This window comes from Callorhinchus milii, unplaced genomic scaffold, assembly GCF_018977255.1.
Source record: "Callorhinchus milii isolate IMCB2004 unplaced genomic scaffold, IMCB_Cmil_1.0 Scaffold4, whole genome shotgun sequence".
NCBI classification, from domain to species: Eukaryota; Metazoa; Chordata; class Chondrichthyes; order Chimaeriformes; family Callorhinchidae; genus Callorhinchus; species Callorhinchus milii.
Window position 1 is genome coordinate 34884790 of NW_024704745.1, and position 22414 is coordinate 34907203.

The following is a 22414-nucleotide window of genomic DNA, read 5'->3' on the forward strand; positions in this document are numbered from 1 at the left end:
AAATGGAAGTTGTCATTCTTATTGAGCTTGTCCATTCTCTTCCTTATTTTAAACACTTTAATCAGATCACTCCTTAATCTGTGTTCCAGAGAAGATTGCTCACATTTACCCAGCCTTTCACAGTATCTTAAACTCTTTCATCTCAGGTATTAATGTGGTGAATTGTTACTTAAAGCCCTCCAAAAGGAGTATCTGGAGCCTTTCCTCATCTCTAATCCTAACTCTTGACAATGTCTTTTCTCACCTCTGGGCTGTTCTGACCATTGTATCGTATCTGCTTCTTGAAGAATACCCTCTAACAAATCCCATTTTGTCAGTGAGATCTGACTTGTTTGCATTATGAATCAGCTGCTCAATGTTCTACTGTAGCCCAAAGTTCTTTGCACAGTTAGTTATACAGTAGAATTCTCAGATTGTTAAACCCTTTGCTTGTTTCTCTATTTTTTCTGTGTTAAGATAAGCTTTAATTTCAAGTACTGTAGTACAAAGCAAATTACATATACATAATATCTTTCACATCTGAAAACAACAACAAGATTACATTTGTACAGCGCCTTTCACGTCGGAAGGACGTCCCAAAGTGCTGTACAGCATTTCGGACCCATGCTGGGATCAGCGAGGGAGAAGGGAAGGGAGGGGGAGTGACCGATGGCATGGTCAAAGAGGATGGTTTTGAGGCAGGACTTGAAGGAAGCTAAGGAGGGAGCGAGGTAGAGTGATTGGGGAATGGAATTCCAGAGGTTGTGGGCAGAGTGGCTGAAGGCTCTCCCGCCAATGTTGGTGAAGGTGGGATGTGGAGCAGGCTGGAGCCAGGGTGCAGGTTCGTAGAGGGTTAGGAGGGCGCAGAGGTAGGGTGGGGAGAGGCCATGGAGGGCTTTGTACTTGAGAACCAGGATCTTGGACTGGATCCTCTGAAGGATAGGGAGCCAATGGAGACGGGCAACAATGGGGGAGATGGGGTCGCATAGTTTGGTGCGGGAGAGGACACAGGTGCAGAGTTCTGGATTAACTGCAGCCTGTGGAGGGAGGAGTTGGGAAGGCCGACAAGCTTGCATAGTCGAGCCTGGATGTGATGAGGCATGAACAAGAGTTTCAGTGGCCTGAGGGGTGAGGTAGTGGCGGAGTTAGGCGATGTTACGGAGGTGAGGGAAGGCAGAGCAGGTCATGGATTGGATGTGGGGAAGAAAAGACAGTTGAGGGTCGAACAAGACACCTCGGTTTCTAACTGGCTTGGTGAGTTGTAGTGTGCAACCATGGAGACTGATGCTGCCAGAGGTGCTGGTGCGAGCCAATTGGGAGGGCCTCAGTCTTGTTCACATTCAACTGTAGAGATAGAAAAAGATATTTTGTGTATATTTTATAATTATGTATAGCTGGAGAGAGGAAGGCAGAATGGGGAAAGAGGTACAGAGAGAGTGAGAAGGCTGGCACAGTGTTGGCACTACATTGACAGTTCAGGTATAGCTCCTAATTTAACATTTTTTAATGCAGTTGGACCTAATTTGTATTTTGCATGATGTCCAATTATATACACAATTTGCTTATCTGCACTGTTTGCTTATCTAAAGTGGGGGCAGTCTCAATTAGTGCAGGTAATCGACTCTGCTGTAATTTGACAGCAATTACCTGCAAAGCATTTTGAGATATGGTAGGAAGTTAAGAAATGCAAGCTCTTTCTTGTAAAGTTGCTTCGTATATTGAATGTTTGATGTATTTTGTGGTAATTTTATGTATTCTCGATCTAGTTTTATCAATGCAGCACTGTAAAAACAACCATTGTGCCGAAACCTCCTCTAGTTAATTATTAAATATTAAGAGGAATGTTTGGGCTAATCTTTATTTGACTGAGTATTTCATGAATAAACAAAAATGTGTGCGACACTTTTTCCTGCTCCAATATGTTGAAACTCCCACAAAAGGAGAAACACTGCACAATGTAGTTATGGGCAACGAGCCAGAGCAGGTTATGGATTTAAACATGGGGGAGCATGTCTGGGATAGTGACCATAACATAATAAGGTTTAAAATGATTATAGAAAAGGAGATAGACAAAACAGGGACCAAGGTCCTTGTTTGGAAACAAGGTCATTATAATGGCATGAGGAATGAACTGACCGAGGTAGACTGGAGGGAAAAATGCAAAGATGTTGAGCAACAATGGAAGATTTTTAAGGACAAGATAGAAAAGGTGCAGGAGAAATATATTCCATGAAGAAACAAAGTAAAATTAACTAATAATGGATGCCATCGATGAATAAGGAGGTGAACACAAAGCCGCAGCTACGGGAAAAAAAATTTGATAGGTGCAGAATAGATAATTGAGAGGAAAACTTGAGTGAATATAACAAACATAGGAAAGAGGTTAAAAAGACAATTGGGAAAGCAAAGAGGAACCATGAGGAGAACATGGCAAAAAATACAAAAAGAAACGGTAAGGTGTTCTATAGGTATGTTAGCAATGAAATAATGCTTAAAATAGGGATAGGACCATTAAATCGAGAAGGTAGTAAATAACAAGGAAATGGCAGGAATATTAAATGAATACTTTGCCACAGTTTTCACAAAAGGGAACCGATAAAGAAAATTTAGTAAGAACAGAAGGAACAGGGTGTAAAATCACAATAGTTCTTTAAAGGGAAAAGGGAAGTATTAAATAAATGACACAAGCTTCAACAGAACAAGACATCTGGCCCAGATGGTCTGCACCCAAAAATCCTTAAGGAAACTTGGGAGGAGATAGCTGAGGCTCCAGTATATATGTTTATGAAATAAATCGTACCGTTTTTAAAAAGGGTAGTAGAACTAACCAGGAAATTGCAGGCTAGACAACTTAATGTGTGTTGTGGGCGAAGTGTTAGAATCTATAATAAAAGATGAAATAACTCGTCACCTAGGAGAATATAATTAAGAACAGCCAGCGTGGATATATGAAAGGAAGGTCACACTTGATGAACCTTATCAAATTCTTTGAAGATGTAACTGGTAAAGTAGATTAAGGAAATGCAGTGTATGTAGTGTATCTGGATTTCCAAAGGTCTGATAAAAGTGGCTCATGACTAAAAGAGGGGCACGTGGAATTGTGGGAGAGGTATTAGAATGAACTAAAGATTAGGAAACAAAAGCAAAGGGTAGGAATTAAGGGTATATTCTGAGGCTAAAAAGAAGTAGGAAGTTGTTTTCTGCAGGGATCTGCATTAAAACTACTACTGTTCACCGATGAGTTTTGAGAATCGCCCTCAAACCTTCTGGCTTCCTTTGTAATTCATTCAGTACTTGTTAGACATCTTATGTTTCGAAAAGACATATTATTTTGATCTCAACGATATTTTGATGATACAAAGCTAGGAGGGAAAGTAAGCTGTGAGGAAGACACAAGGAGGATACAAAGGGATATAGACAGGTTAAGTGAGTGAGCAAGAAGGTGGCAGATGGAGTATAATGTGAGAAAGTGTGAAGTTATTCACCTAGGTAGAAAAAATAGAAAAGCAGATCATTTTCATAGGGAAGTCATGCTTAACTAATCTTTTAGAGTTTTTTGAAGATGTATCTAGCAGGTTAGATAGGGGGGAACTAGTAGATGTAGTATATTTAGATTTTAAAAAGGCATTTGACAAAGTGCCACACAAAAGGCGATTGCACAAGGTTAAGGCCCACGGGGTTAATGGGACCATATTAGCATGGATTGAAGAGTGGCTAACGGGTAGAAAACAGAGTAGGGATAAACGGGTCATTCTCGAATTGGCAGGATGTGACTAGTGGAATGCCACAAGGATCAGTGCTTGGGCCTCAGCTATTTACAATTTACATCAATGATCTAGAACGAGGACATTGAATGTAATGTATCTAAATTTGCGGATGACACTAAACTAGGTGGGAGAGTAAGCTCTGAGGATGATGCAAAAAGATTGCAACGGGATATAGATAGGCTAGGGGAGTGGGCGAGTAGGTGGCAGATGGAATTTAATGTGGGGAAGTATGAAGTTATTCACCTAGGTAGAAAAAATAGAAAAACAAATTATTTTCTAGAAGGAGAGAGATTAGATAGTGTTAGTGTTCAGAGGGATTTGGGTGTCCTTGACTCAGAAAGTTAGTTTGCAGGTGTAGCAAGCAACTAAGAAGGCGAACGGCATGTTAGCGTTCATTGCAAAAGGTTTAGAGTACAAGAGTAGGGAAGTCTTGCTGCAACTGTATAGACCCTTGGTGAGACCGCACCTAGAGTTTTGTATGCAGTTTTGGTCTCCTTTTTTAAAAAAGGAAATACTTGCCTTAGAAGGGGTGCAGTGTAGCTTCACTAGATTGGTTCCTGGGATGAGGGGACTGACCTATAAGGATAGGCTGAATAAACTAGGGCTGTATTCTCTAGAGTACAGAAGAATTAGGGGAGATCTTATTGAAACATATAAGATTCTTAAAAGGCTGGATAAAGTAGACACTGAGGGTCTGTTTCCCCTGGTAGGAGAATCTATAACCAGGGGTCACAGTCTTAAAATTAAGGGTCAGCCTTTTAGAACAGAGTTGAGGAAACATTTCTTCACTCAGAGGGTAGTGAATTTATGGAATTCAATACCCCAGAAGGCTGTAGATGCTCAGTCCTTGAACATCTTCAAGGCTGAGACTGATAGATTTTTTAAAAAATAGAGGGATTAGGAGATATGGGGATAGGGCAGGTAATTAGAGTTAGGTCTGAAGATCAGCCATGATCTTATCGAATGGCGGGGCAGGCTCGAGGGGCCAAATGGCCTACTCCTGCTCCTAATTCTTATGTTCTTATGTTTCTAGAGGGGGGGAGACTGGATAGTATTAGTATTCAGAGGGATTTAGGTGTGCTTGTACACCAGTCACAGAAAGTTAGTATGAAAGTGCAGCAAGCAATTAGAAAGGCTAATAGCATGTTATTGTTTATCGCAAAGGGGTTAGAATACAAGAGTAGGGAAGTCTTACTGCAATTGTTATAGGGCTTTGGTGAAACCGCACCTGGAATATTGTGTGCAGTTTTGGTCTCCTTATCTAAGAAAGGATATACTCGCCTTAGAGGGAGTGCAGCTAGGTTAGTTCCTGGGATGAGGGGTTGACCTGTGAGGAGAGGTTGAGTAGACTAGGCCTATATTCTTTAGAATATAGAAGAACTAGAGGTGATCTTATAGAAACCTATAAAATTCTTAAGCGTCTTGACAGGGGAGATAATATGAGACTGTTTCCCCTGGTTGGAGAATCTAAAACTAGAGCTCATAGTCTCAGGATTAAAGGTCAGCCCTTTACAACTGAGTTGAGAAAACATTTCTTCACTCGGAGGGTAGTGAATCTATGGAATTCTCTACACCAGAAGGCTGTGGATGCTCAGCCATTGAACATATTCAAGACTGAGATCAATAGACTTTTAAAAACTAAAGGGATTAAGGGATATGGGAATAGGGCGGGTAAATGGAATTAGGTTAGAAGATCAGCCATGATCTTATTAAATGGTGTGGCAGGCTCGAGGGGCCAAATGGCCTACTCTTTCTTTCTTATATCTATTTTAGTTTAATAATAAATAAAGTTAAATTTCAGCATGTCCTTCATTTCTACATAATGATATGTACAGATGCATTTGCTGATCAGTTGGTGCTTTTTGTAATTCTGATTATTATTGACATAATCATTCTTTCATTTGATATAATGCCTTATCACATCATCGGAACGTCTCAAAGAGATTCACAGAATATTCATTGTGAAGTGTAGTGTATTTTGTAGGTTGAAACACGGCAAATGTTTTTGCCCAGCAATGTCCTACAAGTAGCCATGAAGTGAATGACCAATTTTGTCTTTGGGATATATTGACCAGGACACCAGGAAAACAGATGGGACCGCAGTTTTAACGTCTCATCTGATTGATAGCACCTTCAACAAAACAGTATGCCCCCAGCATTGCTTTGCAGTGCTTTGGACCTCAAAGCCCCAACATGGAGTTTAAACCCACAACCTTCTGACTCCGGCATATTTTATATGGTTCAAATGTTACCTCATTCCTATCCATTTGGGTAAATATGATTTTTTGGGCAGGGGGTTCTGAGTTTGATTTTTAAGTCAGAAGTTACAGAATGTAAACATTTTGCTTTTAATTTACAACTTTACATGTGTTTATAACGTATCCAGGAACTTTTTAGTTTTATACAAATAATATGCATTTAACAGTCACACCTGCCATTTGTATTCCGGAGTAGATGGTATTGTCTGGTAATGAAGTGAGAAAAGATTATTATCAATACAACAAAGGTCCTGCCATTCACTGTACAAATAAAATTCCTAATGCTAATACTCATGGTTTTATTCAAATTGTTTAAATATTTGAACTGAAGGAGGGACAGAAAGAAAACAATTTTGCATTTAGCATTTGGTGTCGTCGTTAGGTTTTGAATGGATTGGACAGTCAGGCTACGAGGCACTTTCTTCTGGCAATGAGGTGTCACTAGCACCATCATCGTTCCTCTAGAACACATTTTCAACTTCATTGGTCCAAACTGTACAGTATAAACTTGAAATCAGGCTCATGCTATTGTTCCAAATGATTGACACTTCCACTGACACTGCACCTTGACAAATGAAACATACGAATACACTAAAAAAGTTATATTGTCTTTTGAATAAATATTTGAAAAATAAACCATGTTATTAACACAGTAAACCATGAATGCAATGTTGCCCAACATCCAAAATTATCTACCACTACTAAATATCAAAATATTTTTTTTAATACATTGTTTCCCCACTCTCTTTCAGTATCCAAGCATGGCGCAGGGCTCCATGGTGCTACCATGCTTGAAGGGCGTGATATAAATATATGTTTATGGGCAAGTCGTTTGCCCATAAAAGAACCACTGTTACCTTGCTTCAGGCCATGTACTTTTCACAAAAAATGCATAGCTCCATTTAATTGTTTTATAACTTCACAATCAGGTCCACAATGAGCAGAAAGAAGATCGCTTTAGTTAATCAATTGTATTTGTTGTGTAAATAGATGCGATTGAATTTTATTACTTTGAATGAACATATTTCCAATACTCAATTGCTGTACTCCTGACATGGGGTCACAAACTTTAAAGTTTACTGTTCTAGAGATAGGCATATAAACATGAGATATTTCCAGTGAGCAAACTGAAGCTGTACACAGTTGACTTTTTGGCATTCTGACAAGCTTCTATAGCTGCAAAATATAGCAAGTGAAATAAGATTTTTTTTAAAAGATTTTAACAGGCTGTCCAACCCCCCCAAATGTGTATAAAACAAAATAAAACTCAATGTAGACTTGTTTATCTTCATGTGATCCACATTTCAACTTTGACCTTTGTGTCTATCTTTGGACCTTTGAAGTGTAGGAATCTTCTGAATAAGACTGTGACTACACAGTACACCTTTTTTCCTGTTCCATCCTAAGTATATTTAGTGTATAAGTTTGACTCGGGTGGTAGAAATCTTGTTTCGGGGTCAGAAAATTATGGGTTCAAGCCCCACGTCAGTAAATTAGTATAACAGTTTAAGATAGTAGATTCAGTGCAGTCCTGGAGCAGTGAGTGCTGCATTGTCACGGCTGCTGCCTTTGTATAAGATGTTAAACGCAAATAATTACTGTAAAGCTTTTCTTGACATGAAAGTCCCAATAAATTCTTACATTCTTATTTAAGAAACGAGCTATTTCTCAGGAATTCCTATTCTTGGATTTGCACCAAATATACCAGACCTTCAGCTATGGGGATTTTAAAATCCACCCTTGGCATCACCTGACCACTTAATGGCCTGTCTTGTTGCTCTTATTCTTTTCAGCATTGTTGGCACCATGACCTGTGATCTTAACCAGAGAAGAAGAAAAAAATTGTTTACACATGTTTTTTTCTCAGGATACTAAAGTCTTGCTTATCTGCAGAAATTGAGCCAGGGTTCTTAAAATTGGACAGAAAGGGTAGCAGCGATATGGATTAGTTGACCAGTTTTATTGTATCAGTAATGAATAGTTAACAAAAGGTATCATGATTATTGCAGTATTCTTTCTAAATATAACATATCTCTCTGTCTTAAGAGACACTAAAATAATTTTATCTTGAATTGGCCTCACGTAATCCAAATTACACAACATGTGTATCAAGCATTACTATTCTGTAAAATATGCATTGATGCAAAGTTAGTGCCACGTATACTGAAGCTGCTTTTGATAAGATAGTTAATGAATGTTTTTTGTTATAATGGAGTACAATATAAAATGATTACTTTACAATAAGCAATGTACCCACAGATTCTACAGTGGAAATTAATAAGACCACTTTTATAACTTGTTATCGCATGAATATTGACTCATTTTTTCTTAAGTATACAAAGGTGAGGGTGCAATTAAAGCACAATATCCTAGCTGGTCATGTTTTTATGTAGGCGTTTACATTCTATTGTCCCTAATGTTGAACATTTCAGCAAAGTCAACTCTGATTGAGCAAACTTTATTATTCAGCAGCTGTTTAATAGATTTATGCACCCTGGCATGTTAGAACAACATTTGTGCAATTCAATCATCACGTTACCATCATATTTCATTTACCAAGTAAAAATTGCATTTGACTTTTCTAATCAGCACAGATTCAAAATACTTATGTAAGTTTTAATTATAACTATTACCCTGCATGCATTTTTACAAGTATTTCATAAGTGTGCACCAATAAATTTAAGCTATTGCAACAGTGCTCGTTAGCAGTGAGTAAGGAAAACCATATGCTGGGTTGTATTAAAAGGGCAATATTGAGCCGAAATAGTGGGGTACTCCTGCCACTTTATAAATCACTGGTGCGATTGCTTTTGGGATACTGTGTGCAGTTCTGGTCACTGCAATGCAAAAAATGATATTGCAGTGATTCAGAGGATGGCAACCAAAATAATTCAGGGATGGAGGGACTGGACTATGAGGAGCGATTAAGTAAACTGGGCATGTTCACACTGGAGAAGAGACAGGTGATATGATTATGGTCTTCTAAGATTCTAAAGGGAATATATAATGCAGACCATGATTAATTGTTTTATAATGTATTGAACAATGGAACCAGAGGACATGGTCTGCTATTGAAGTGGGATCAGTTCAGAACAAATCTGCGGAAACACTATTTCAGTGAGCGAGTAGAAAACGTGTGGAACAGGCTTCCTAGGGAGACGGTGAAAGCAGAAAGTATCGATTCTTTCAAGCACAAATTAGATAGATTTCTGCTGGAAAATAATATCTCGGGATACAATATACGGTTTGGGACACAACATGTCATGTGACTGGCAGGATAGTGGAAGGTGAACTGGATGATCCTTGGTCTTCTGTCATTCTGTCGAATTGTGTCCCTATGTTAAATCTTCAAAAGTAGATTTTAATTTTTAAATCTTTCTCCTTCAAAACATTTGGATCTAGATTTGAATATATTGGGAGTAAATTTTATGCAGTGAGCTGTCATTATCACCAGTGAGACATTTTGGTGGATTCTCTCTCAATGACAGGTTTCGGCCTAAACACCTCACCAACCCATGGAAAATGATTTCTCATTCAGCCCTTGTGGAACTGCCATATTTTAACATGCAAGGGATTTAGATTTTTGCTCTTAGAATGGCATATTTTATTTTTAGAATTATTTTTAGGCATCTATCTTGCAAACAAACAGAAGATCCATACTCTCCCCAGCCTGATTCAAATGAGTCCCGGGAAGCATCGGTTTAAAAGTGTATTAACCCTGTATGCCTTTACTGATCCCATGGCACTATTTGAAAAGAGAATGTAGTTTCTTTTTCATTGTCCTGGCTAGCAATCCCCTAAATAAAAGCATGGTAATTTGTTTCATGGCTGTGTCTGGGACATTGGTGTGTGCAAATTGACTATCACATTCACCCACAAAACACAGAGTCTCAACACTTTACAGTATATATTACTAAGCGTTTGAGATATCCCCTGACGTGAAAGGCGCTGTATCAAATGTAAGGATTATTATCATTATTACTGTAGTTTGATAAATTAAAAAAACATTTTGTTTTGTTTTCTTGTTAGGATCCTGTTCTGTTTACTGGTTCGATGAGGAAGAACCTGGACCCATTTAATGAACATGATGATGAAGCACTGTGGCGTGCATTGGAAGAGGTGGGAACAAACCTGAAAGACTAGCACTTTGGAAAGGATTTTGATCATTCTTATCTTTTGTAACCCACAGAGAGGGATTCAACATGTTCATAGGAAGTGATTCTCCTTTCTTTTCGACCGCGCCTTTGGTCACCTTCTCACTCCTCCCCCTGGCTCGGTCCCGGGATCTTAAACTATAAAGCGCTCTGAGACGCTGTCCGGCGTGGAGGGCGCTATATAAATCCAAGTTGTTGTTGTTCTCTAGTTAGCAGTAAATGTAGTGACCTGCCAAGAGAGACGTTCTATTCTCTGATAAATTTACAAACCTTATGGTGTGACTAAAACGATCAAAAAAATCCTTGTCTTAAGGGCATACCAGCACAGTCAATACATTTACCATTGACCATTCCCTCCCTTAGTTTCAAGGAGTTTGACACTCTAGAGTATTCTCTGTTGGTAACTTTATGCTATAAACACATAAATAAGAGGATGATAATATGCTGTAGCAAAAGGTTGATTTGTAACACAGAAGTGGTTATAGGTAAGAATAAATCCCATTAGTCTAGTTAACTTCCCAAAATATTCCTTCAACACAATGCGTCACCAAATAACACTGAATTCTTTTAAAAGTATCAAGGTGGTTTAAAACTCTTTCTAGCCTTGTTTCTCTTTGCCCTCAGACTCTTAAATAGATGATATAATATAAAATACTAATTGGTTACATTTGTTTTTAAAACATTTAAATAACTACCACTTAGGCAACGTTATAGTTTTTAGCAATTAAGAAAATAATTGGAGGCTAAGATTAGACTCAATTCTGTTCATACCAGGTTTTAATGATAAATTAAGTAAGACTTTTTAAATCAAGTTGATTTGATTGGTGCACTGGACTTTGATGTCTACTTTTTACATAAAATGTATTCCAAAATATCTAATCTATACACTTAGAATTAACAGTAGCATACATTTATTTCTTCGTTCAGTGGAAAATTTGTACAATATCATAATGTGACCACTCAGAAATGTGTAAGTTTGTAGGACTATGGTCCTACACAAATACATGGGGGAAAACAAGATGAATTCTTCATTACTGACCTTATCAATGATAATATATCTATAACTGAGAGAAGTAGAAGTCTGAGGCAAATATATTTCTATCCATATCTGAATGACTGGCTGTTGAGACCCTTAAAAAGAAAACCAAGAGAACATATTATCAGATTTCACTATTTCATACATTTATGGTGCCTCATGTATCTTGAAATATGTTGAATCATGAATCCTCAGATGTGTTCAGTCTAGTCTGTTTTGTGAGTCACACATTTTGTTAAAGCTGCACACGGTTATGCAAAGATTTACAAATAATGTACAGCATGGAAACAGGCCATTCTGCCCAACCAGACCATGTTGGTGGTTTATACTCTACACAAGTCTCCAAACTTTCCTTACTCCCTCTAATAACCCTTCTATTCCATTTTGCTCATGTGAAGGTCTAGCTTCCTCTGGAATGCATTGACGCGATCTGATTCAACCACAGCTTCAGGCAGTGAGTTCCACAATCTCAATACCCTCTTGAGTGAAGTAGTTGCTCCTAAATTCTCTTTTAGATCTGCTGGCAACTATATTACATTTGTGTCCCATGGTTACAGACTCCCTAACCAGTGGAAACAGCCTATTTATGTTAACCTTATCAAATCCTTTTGTAATTTTTAAACACTTCTATTAGCTTCCTCACCCACCTAAAAGTCTCTTCTCTAGCAAAATAAGGCCCAATCAATCTAGTCTATTCCGATACGAGTAACTGGCAACCCTGGTATCATCCTTGTAAATTTACACTGTATTCTTTCCATCACTGTTATATCCTTGTTAATGTGAGGAGACCAGAATTGAACACAAAACTCCAAATGTGATCGAACCGAGGTTTTGCATAAATTCAACATTACCACCTCATGATTTTGTTTGGATTTAGCGATGTACAAAAACAATTGCAGTCTTGATTGGCCCTAGTTTCAGTGCCAAGGCAAGTAACAAGTCCTAAAGTAGTATAAGTACTGAAGTGAAACGGTGCAGTTCCTGTAAATCCCTTACAGCTGCTAACCACCTGTCTGGATGGATATTTTCTTTCTCCCTTAATGTTGATTATTTGGTATTGCAATGCATTGGAACACAAAAATGTACTGTCATAAAACTACTGCTTCAGTCTTTGGACCTCATACGAACATTGTGTGAAATACTGCACTGCTTTGGTTTGGCACTTGCCATGAACCTGAGTACATAGTACAAAACTACTCCCATATTTAGTCTTGATTATTACTAAAGCAATTATGTTAGTGCCATTCAGTGACACTTTAACGTTGGAAATGTAATATTAATAATAATCTTTGCATATGATATAGCGCCCGTATCATGTTGTTCACACGTCTCAAAGCCCTTCACAGGATATACTGTAAAATGCATTGGCTGTATTCTGTGAGCAAAATGCAGTGAAGACTGATTTTCTCAGGAAGGGGGTTAAAGGGTTAAATCATGCAATTAGTTCAGCTCAGAATTTGGCATGTGCTAACTCTGTAAGTTTTGTGTTAGTCCCACACCCCTGTCATCTCCCCATACTAATTTATTTTCCTTTTCAGAGGGTTGTCAAATTTCTTTTTAAAAGCAAATTGTTGGAGCGGCAGGCAATATTTGATAATCGTAATAATCCATACAATTGATACAGGGCCTTTCATGTCAGGAGGATATCTTTGAGGGCTTCATTTAACCCTGTTAAAATGTGTATTTTGTAGGTGAATGTGATGAGGTGATGTGATGTTTAGACATTAAAACATTTTTTTAGAAATTACCAATGGGTTATAAAATGAGTTGCAACATTTGCCTTTATGAGCATATATGAAGAAAAGTAGCATTACTTCATAATTACTTAGAGTTTTGCAGAGGCTACAGTAAAGTGGAATTATGCTGAGCTGTGGATATTGCTTGATCCTCTTCAAATGAGTCTGAAGCATTAAAAAACTGCTGTTGCATTGTCCTGTGATTGACTCTACAGGTACAGCTAAAGGAGGTGGTGGAAGAATTGCCACATAAGATGGAGATGCAACTGGCTGAGTCTGGCTCCAATTTCAGTGTTGGACAGAGGCAATTAGTGTGCCTCGCCAGAGCGATCCTTAGAAAAAGCAAAATACTTATCATTGATGAAGCAACAGCAAATGTGGACCCTAGGTAGTATTTTTGTACTTCAAATATGATGGATCTGCAATAAGTGGTGATGATAATGCATGGGTTACAATGGCTCTATAAACACATTTATCAATAGTGATATTTCTAAACCAGCTTTCTTTCTTTACTTTATATAATTATTGTTCACAAGGCACTACAGAGCAAGCAGAATAATTGCTGTATCTTAGCAAGTCTACTATTTAAGCTTTTCAGGAGTTAGTGTCTTTTAACCCATCTATTTCAGTCAATAGGACGTTTCCATTTTTGCAGTAGGTCAGAGAGTTGGTCAACTCAAACAATTTACACAATGACATTTGCTCAGTCTCCAAAACAAACTAAGTTCCATGTATGCCACCTACACATAGAAATATCTCTATCTGGAATGGAATGTGCATTCTCTCCTTGGAGGGATGCTCCCCTCTTATCTAATTCCAGAGAGTAGAGTTGCAGATTGATGAGATGCAAGCTTGGGAACCCCAAAATATGTATTAGTTGGTTATTGCTGAAGTTTAATCAACCAAAAACTGCATAGCTTGTCAATGACATCATCTCCCAATGCTTGTTTAGTCCTGCTTTGTGGTTTTGGCCTGCGAAATGTGTTATGTAGAGTGATAAGTACTTGCAGATGAGTTACAAGATTGTTACATTTTCAAGTATTAAGGATTAGTCATCTGAATTCCATGATTTTAGTATTTAACTTGCATATAGTTTTCCCAAAGTAAAGTTCACATATGTCAGTGCAGGGATAGTTACCAAACTTGTTCAAGTCCTTCTTAATGAGTCCCGAGGCCCACATATGTAAGAACATCTTGAGAATTTCAGAAAATCAGCTTCCAATGAAGACTGAATTGACAAGAATTTTCCAAAATTCTGTACAATCTTAAATTGACACTGCAGTATCAATTTGATATAAATTCCTGACATTTTTCTGCTTTCCTTTTACATTTCTTATTAGTTCTTTAAAAAGATACAAATGGCACCAACCTTGTTAGTTTTTGATCAAACATAAATGTAATATTACTAGATACAAGCAAAATCTAATTTTGCAACCCATACATTTCACTCATATTACACTATTGAATGAAAATAGCTTGCCTTATGCATTAATGGTGTATAAAAACCGTCAGTCTTAAAAGTGCGGTTTATAGACTCTTTCAATCAATAATCATCACTCCCAGTAAGGAGTTAATTGCTTTGCACATTAATTTGTTCTCACTTCCTCAGAACGGATGAGCTAATTCAGAAGACAATTCGAGAGAGGTTTGAGCAGTGTACAGTACTCACGATTGCACATCGGCTTAATACCATCATTGACAGCGATAGAATCCTGGTAAGAAAGCTTCACAGCACAAAATTGCTATAATCTCTTCCTGAAAACTACTGCCAACAAAAGCAGTCAATGCTCTTTCGATTAACTCCTTTTTTAAAAAAAATCTGCTGGAGAACCGTATCGCGATAGTTGAAGAATGATTCCTGTTTTGCTGGGAGGGAGAAAATTATCTGGAGGGATGGAGGTCCAATTTGAATAGTGGATATGTACGGATGGATTTTCAACAACTGTGGGATCCAGGCAAAACTTATTGAAGTAATGATAATACTTTCTTGTAATATGGCTGCTTATCGCATCAAAGTTCCATACCTAATGAGTCACTTTGATATGTAGTGTCTTGTTATTTAGAAAAATAATATGTGCCAGCATTGTCCCACGAACAGAAATTAAATGAATAACCAAAGGAGCATCGGAAAAACTCTGGGTTTTCCTTCAGAAACAGTCACTGCACTTGAGAGTTACTACCTTCGAAGCTCATTGAGATGTTTGGATGTGATAGGTGATATAAAAATTAAAAACGAGTATTTGCTTTTCAAAATACTGCAGTGGGATGTATGATGTACATCTGAACCATGCAAGATTTCATCTCAGTGTCCCACCTCTATCAATGTAATACATTCTCACTATTGCACTGGAGTGTTAGCCTAGGATATGACTACAAGTTTAGATCCTGGGACAGGGCTTGCACCTCTGATTTTCTGACCAAGAAACGGAAAGACTAACAACTGAGACAAACTGAACTGTTCCCCCATATAGTAAAGAGGTATTGTTAAATCCAAATAGCATGTACCTATCTATCAATTGGACTTGTTTAGTGGAATAGCCTTTTCTCACTTCAGCCTTTATGTTTTTAACAGCTGCAAGGCTAAAGTTGCCTGTAGGTTTGGGTGCTTGGTAATTGCAGAAACAAAGCACTTCCCAATTAAATATTTATTAGAATTCAAGCAGTTATATTTAAAAGGAAATGATAATTTATCTGACACTTCAGAACACAAACTGAACACCCTACAATTCTTCGGCAATCCTGAATTTACACATTGAGATGCACACACTGTTATAATTCTTTAAAATTAAATTATTTGTCTGGTGCTACAGGCACTGAGTTGCACTGCAGTCTGTGGTGTTTAACAGATGAAGTGCTGAAGCGGGGATGCTGCAAATTATTTTAAAATTGTCCCATTGTTTAACGGCACCCCTTCCCCAGTGATCACTGCTCTGCTGTTTGTGCCATTGACAAGGTGGAACTTTCTAAACCTCCAGCATGACTAACTTTTACTCTGTAATGAAGTGTGCAAATAAGTTATGAGTGCAGTAATTAAATTAGAACACTGGGTGATATTGGGCTACTTATTCATGGTGTCTGAGGGCTCGCACATGCACTTCAACCTCCAGTGAATGACTGAATGAGCTGTAACCTTATTTTCATGGCTTCACCACATATACTGCATTTGTTTGCCTTTGTTACTGAGACATAAAAAAGACATCTGTGTTGGGGACAATAACCTGTTATTCTTAAAACTATTATAAAGAAAAGATTCCCTATAAAAGTTCCTTTTTTTTCCTGTGCAGCTGCCTGGCATTTCTATCTTTTTTGGGAGTTTTCTTGATACATCAATTACTATCATTTAAGTCTGTTGAACAATATCCAGGTATCCATGGAGCTGTTCCCATTTATCACATTCACACAAAAGCACATTAATTTTTACTTATAATACATTTGGCTTCCATTGAATGCCCTCATTAGATAGTGTCAACGTTTTCTCAGATGAAATGCTGCATCCAACTTTAATCTTGAATGCCAACCTTGCTATTTGAGTGGGATGCTCCAGCCAATTGTACCCACCATAGCCTCTTCTGCACCCTGTACCTTTTTCTTCTACTTTTAGCTGAAATCAAACGCTGAATGCAGTCTTCATGGTCATCCAGGGCTTTGTGAGTCATTTTGCTAAGGCAGAACATTGCACTGAATGAACAACAAAGCTGCAGAGCATCCTGAAAAGTGCAGTTTGTGGACTTTTCTCTGCTCATTTTCATGGGTGACACTACTTTTTGTTTCTCCTACAATGTACCACACCATCTGGGATATTTCATTATACATAAAGCATGAAGCTATCAAAGAGTTCTCCCTGTTACAGGACTATAAACATTTCTGGGAATAACGCTTTTGCATGAAGTTGGCACCAAAGACCCTATGCTAATGTACACTCTGCTGATCCAAGGCAGGATCTCACTGATACTTGACTCTCTTGTATGGATTCACACTGGACCTCTCCCACGAACATCTGATGTTGCTGAAGTACCACATTTAGTCCGCTCATGCCGATAGATCAAAATACAATTAGAATTAGAATAAGGCCGCTTCTCTTATGTATCGAGGAGATCCATATAATTGCATTAGTGAAACAGAATCCCTCCGTTCAGATCTGTATAATAATAATAATAATTCTTGCACTTGATATAGTGTCTCATCGGATCATTGAGACATCTCAAAGCACTTCACAGAATATACTGTAAAGTGAATTAACTATCTTGTAGATGAATCTGCCTATAGTGCACTTGCGCCAGGTATTGGTATTGCAATAAATCGTACCTAATTCGGAGGCAAAAAATATTCACGACTTGTGTTCTTTGCTAAAGTGAAAACTGGATAATGGGCTCTCTGCTGGCAATTCAACATGAAGATGTTAGCCTTAAGCATAGTTGCTATGATGCTACAGCAGCAGATCACGTCCTCACAACCAGTTTGGGCATTTGACCCATATATGACATCGGCAGGACCCTCTTCCGCTGTAGTACAACATGTATTTATATACAGCCTTCACATTGAGTAACGTCTTAAAAGCTCATAGAGATTGTATTTTTTTGGGGATCAGCCAGTTGTCTGACACATGCAGAAACCCATCACCACACTTAAGAGTATCCAAACCAAGCCGAGATTTCCATGCATCTCATCTACTCATGGAAATCCCAGAGATAGAATGTTGGAATGGTATGCATACTCTCTCCCTGGAGGGACGCATCCCGATTACCTAATTACTGACTCCAATCAGGGAGGGCGGGGAGGAGGAAAGTGACCAGAGGCCTGGTCGATGAGCTAGATTTTTAATAATAACGATCCTTACATTTGATAAAGCAATTTTCACATGGGAGTACGTCTCGAACCATTTCACAGGATTTCACTGTTAAGTAGTGACTGTACCTTTAAGGTGTACATGACAACAATGTCCCACAAACAAGCAGTGTCCCCAGAGTTGCTGAGAAGAAGTTCCAGAGGGTAGGTGTTGAAATCTCAGCAACTAATGGTGCTGTAGAGGGGGCGGGGAACATGCAGCAGATGGAATGAGCAGGAGATTGAGGCTAGAGCATATCACAGAGGTAGGGAGGTTTGAAGACATGTAGAGACTTGTAGGTGAGAATGAGGAACTTGGAAGTTGATCCACTCGGAAATAGTGAGTCAGTGGAACCTGGTGAGGATATAGGAAATCGAACATGCGAAACGTCATGTGGGCAGTGGAGTTTGGGATGAACTTTCTCTTGTTGAGGCCAGTAAGAAGGGCATTTGAAAAGTTGAATCTGGAGGTGACGAAGGTGTGAATAAGGGAATCGGCAGCTTTGGGCATGAGATAGATACAAGGATAATGATGAAAATGCAGAAAAGAGTTTTTGGTTGGGGATCAATAATAATAATTCTTGCATTTGATATAGTGCCTTTTCATATCTTCGAGACATCTCACAACAACAACAACAAGATTCCATTTATAGAGCGCCTTTCACGTCGGGAGGACGTCCCAAGGCGCTGTACAGTTGGGTCAAGACCCGAGCTGGGGGGAAATGGTCAGGGTGAGGGGAGGGAAGGGAGGGAGCGAGGAGGGGGTAGAGAGTCGAGAGGGGAGCTGAAGGCACGATCAAAGAGAAGGGTCTTGAGACCGGCCTTGAAGGAGGAAAGGGAGGAGGCAGCGAAGGCACTGGGGGATGGAGTTCCAGAGCCTGGGGACTGAGAGGCTGAAGGCCCGGCCACCGATGGTAGGGCGGTTTGGGCGGGGGATGTGGAGCAGACTGGAGCCAGAGGAACAGGGTACGGGCAGGTAGGTAGGGGGATAGTAGGTTGGAGAGGTAGGAGGGTGCAAGGCTGTGAATGGCCTTGTAGGTGAGGATAAGGATCTTGAATTCGATCCTCTGGGGGATGGGGAGCCAGTGGAGGCGAGCGAGGGTGGGAGTGATGTGGTCCCGAAGCCTGGTGCGGGACAGTACACGAGCTGCAGAGTTCTGAATGACCTGCAGCTTGTGGAGGGAGGTGCCGGGAAGGCCGGCGAGGAGAGAGTTCCCATAGTCCAGCCTTGAGGTGATAAAGGCGTGGACCAGAGTTTCAGCAGCGTGAGGGGTGAGGTAGTGCCGTAGTCTGGCGATGTTCCGGAGGTGATGGAAGGCGGTGCCAGTTGTGGCGCGGATTTGAGGGAGAAAGGACAGCTCAGGGTCGAACAGAACGCCGAGGTTCCTGATTAGCTTTGAGAGGTGGAGAGTGCAGCCTTCGATGCTGATGCTGTCAGTGCCAGAGGTGCGCTTCACATCGCTTGTGAACTGGCATTAACCGGGCATCAGGCACAATGAGGAAGCAGCTCTGAAATCAGAAAGAGGGCAAACTGGGCAAACAGCATTGTCAGATTCAAATGTTCAAGTTCATTCCTACTTGAATCAAATTGCTGCCTACAGCAGGAGTGGTTTCAGCAATTAGAACTGGAATATTGGGCCTCTATTCTACCATTGGGTTTTACACCTTGTGTCCTGATTTGTTTACACTGGAAACAATTTCAATGTAAATCAACCCAAAATGTACTGTGATGGGAAGTTCTAAATTTTAGGTGTGATCATACTTCAAAACACAATACAGCATGCAACAAACATAAGGGAGACTCTTTCTCTTCATTTCTGTTTACTATGAATTATCTTATGTTCTATCAACAGCATTTTGTACAAAAACCTTGAAAACATGTCCTGTTTTAACAAAAAAAAGTGATGGACAATGTAACTTGACCATTTCTGCTTTAAATATCGACTGCTTTAAATGTTAAATATACACTGATTGTCCAGCGCCTTGGGACATCCTCCCGATGTGAAAGGCATTATACAAATGTAATTTTGTTGTTGTTGTTGACTGCAGGTGTTGGATGCAGGAAGAGTCACAGAATATGATGAACCCTATCTTCTTCTAAAGAACAACAATGGTCAGTTCTCCAAGATGGTGCAACACTTGGGCAAAGCTGAAATGGCATCTTTGTTTGAGATCGCCAAAAAGGTACATTTATGCATGAAAACCCAGAAATTCAATGGCCTCCATTTTATGCTTATTTCTCACAGTAGTCATCTTTTCCCTACATCTCTATGATGGGATTTTTGTTAAATATATAGAGTAAAGGTTGCTATTTTTATCAATCAGAGTGAACTAGTCCCTCAATGTCTGTTTTTACACTGCACATAGGATATTATCTAATGAAAACACATTGAGCTTTAAAATTAGTTGTATGAGGGGGTGTTTTATAATCGAAGTGGCTTCCTGAAATTGGACTCATCTTCTTTTTGCTAACAGTGCTTTTTCATCTGTCTGCCACAGTTTACCGAAATATATCTAATAACGAGTGAAGATATGAAAATAAGAATAAAAGCTCACCCTGCAAAACCAGCTCATTAGGATCACAGTTATCATTTATGTTGTTGCATTGATTTGAATGATACAGAGATGCAGCATATTGTAACATCTGCTGTAATAATAATAACCCTTACATTTGATATAGCGCCTTATCACATCGTTGAGACGTCTCAAAGCGCTTCACAGAACATACTGTAAAGTGAATTTGACTGTATATATTGTAGGTGAAATGCGGCAGCCAATTGCGCACAGCAGTGTCCCACAGACAGTCATGGATTGAGTGACAAAAATTTTTTTGAAGAGATTATTAATCCCAGAAAACCAATCCGCCAATTGACTATCAACCGTGTGCCTACTCACTGCTAGGTAAACAGAGGCGTATGGAGTAAGGTAACTTGCTCAACATTTCACCCTGCCCGGCAATCAAACCCAAGTCCTCTTGATTTGAGAGGCGAGTGCCCTGACCACTGAGCTTTAGGACTCTACATATTATTTCAAAACTAAACATTGTATCTCATGTCTAGTAAAATAAAATCTGGATCTTACCTATTTCACTGCACTTTCAGTCATCTTTCCCCTCCCCGTCCAAGCTCCATGAAGAGGCAGCAGAAATTTCACTTGCTCCAGTATTTTTTAATAAATTGCCCTGTATTTTTTTCTCTCTCTGACACATCGGTACTAAAACTATTGCTTGATTGGAAGGTCAGGAAGGAGGTTAAAACCCCACATGTATCTCAACACAGGCCATCACTAATACGTCTAGAAATATAAATGAGTACTGTAACAAGCTGTGAAAATGTATAGCTGTTGGGAGTTGAATGTGCCCATATTTCTAGCTCCAATATCTTTTATGCTGGTTAACAAAATCCAGAGTTTTTTTTAAAAAAACAATACTTTGTGTAAAGATGTGAAAATATTCTAATTGCATTGGACCAAACCAAAATAGAATTAATATTTTTCACAATTAAATAATATTGTAGGTTATTCACCCTTGTAGTGTAAACAGAATACAGTACTTCATAACAGAGTGCGGTATTTATCCCCAGCGACAAGCAGGAGCAACTTGAGTAATAGGCAAAAGTGTCTAGTTGGTTGATATTATTTTCTTTTTGCATTCTGCCTTTGAATACATAATGTTCTTTCGCAGTTTTCAAATTTGTAGGACTACCTCGTACATTTCCAATCCTGGTTGTACTAAAGAGCTGCATAAAATTTTGCAAACCGCATTCGATTTAATCACAATATTTTTCCAATAACAAATAATTTTGAGCATTTATAAAGAATAATAAGTGAAGTTGCTGAAAAAATCCCTTGAGGAGATCTTATGGAAGGCTTAAATTATCTGCCGTCTGACACTATATTAAAACTGACCTTTACAGCGAAGATCAGATTAATTCTGGAGTCTTGATAATCATGTTTTCATAAAACTGGGTACTCTCTAGAACTCGACAAAAAGGATTTCATTTTATTTGTGTAAATACATCTTTTATTAATGCATTCTTACTGCTGAATACATTTCAGATAAAGCTGAAGTAGCCTTGACACCAGTTCATTTTTGTTATGTATACCTGTCAGAGAAAAGATACCAAGTAACTGTGAGCAATGGCTGGAATGTGACCATTATAGGACAGTAAAATACTGATAACATTTCATTTCCTTTATATTCAGTTCAAATGTTTATCAGGAGACCTACATCTGTCCCAGCACAAGTAGAATTTGATAGAATATAACAATTCAAAGGCTCAGCATATGACTGCCTTATTACTTCAGTATCACTTTTTTTACATTTTCAAGATGTTGCTTGGTTCACTTATTGTCAGCCTGCTTTTTTCCATTGTAGCTCTTCTCTTAGTAACTCAGATTTACTAACTCAAATAACTGACTTACGCAACAAATTCAATGCAGAGATTTAATACAAATAATACTGAAGTATCTATACTTGTCAGTCATTCTTCTGACAATGTTGCGCTTCTAATCTGATATTACTGTCGGAACCTATTTTGTTCATTTCATGTTAGAAAATGAGAAATCCTTGTGCAAGAACTAGATTTACTTACCTTTTGTTACCCAGTTTTCCATTTATCTTTCAATTTCAACTGCATGAAATGATTTTGCTTAACAAAGC

At 38.7% G+C, this 22414-nt stretch overlaps 1 protein-coding gene across 1 annotated transcript in view; it reads left to right on the plus strand.

Annotated features, from left to right (window-relative positions):
- abcc4 (ATP-binding cassette, sub-family C (CFTR/MRP), member 4) overlaps window positions 1-22414 on the plus strand; it is a 107131-nt gene that overhangs the window by 83226 nt on the left and 1491 nt on the right. The window contains exons 27-30 of the mRNA XM_007890786.2: window positions 10034-10123; window positions 13146-13318; window positions 14540-14645; window positions 19804-19938. Of these exons, the coding sequence (XP_007888977.1) occupies window positions 10034-10123; window positions 13146-13318; window positions 14540-14645; window positions 19804-19938 (504 nt within the window). The remainder of the gene's footprint in view (window positions 1-10033; window positions 10124-13145; window positions 13319-14539; window positions 14646-19803; window positions 19939-22414) is intronic.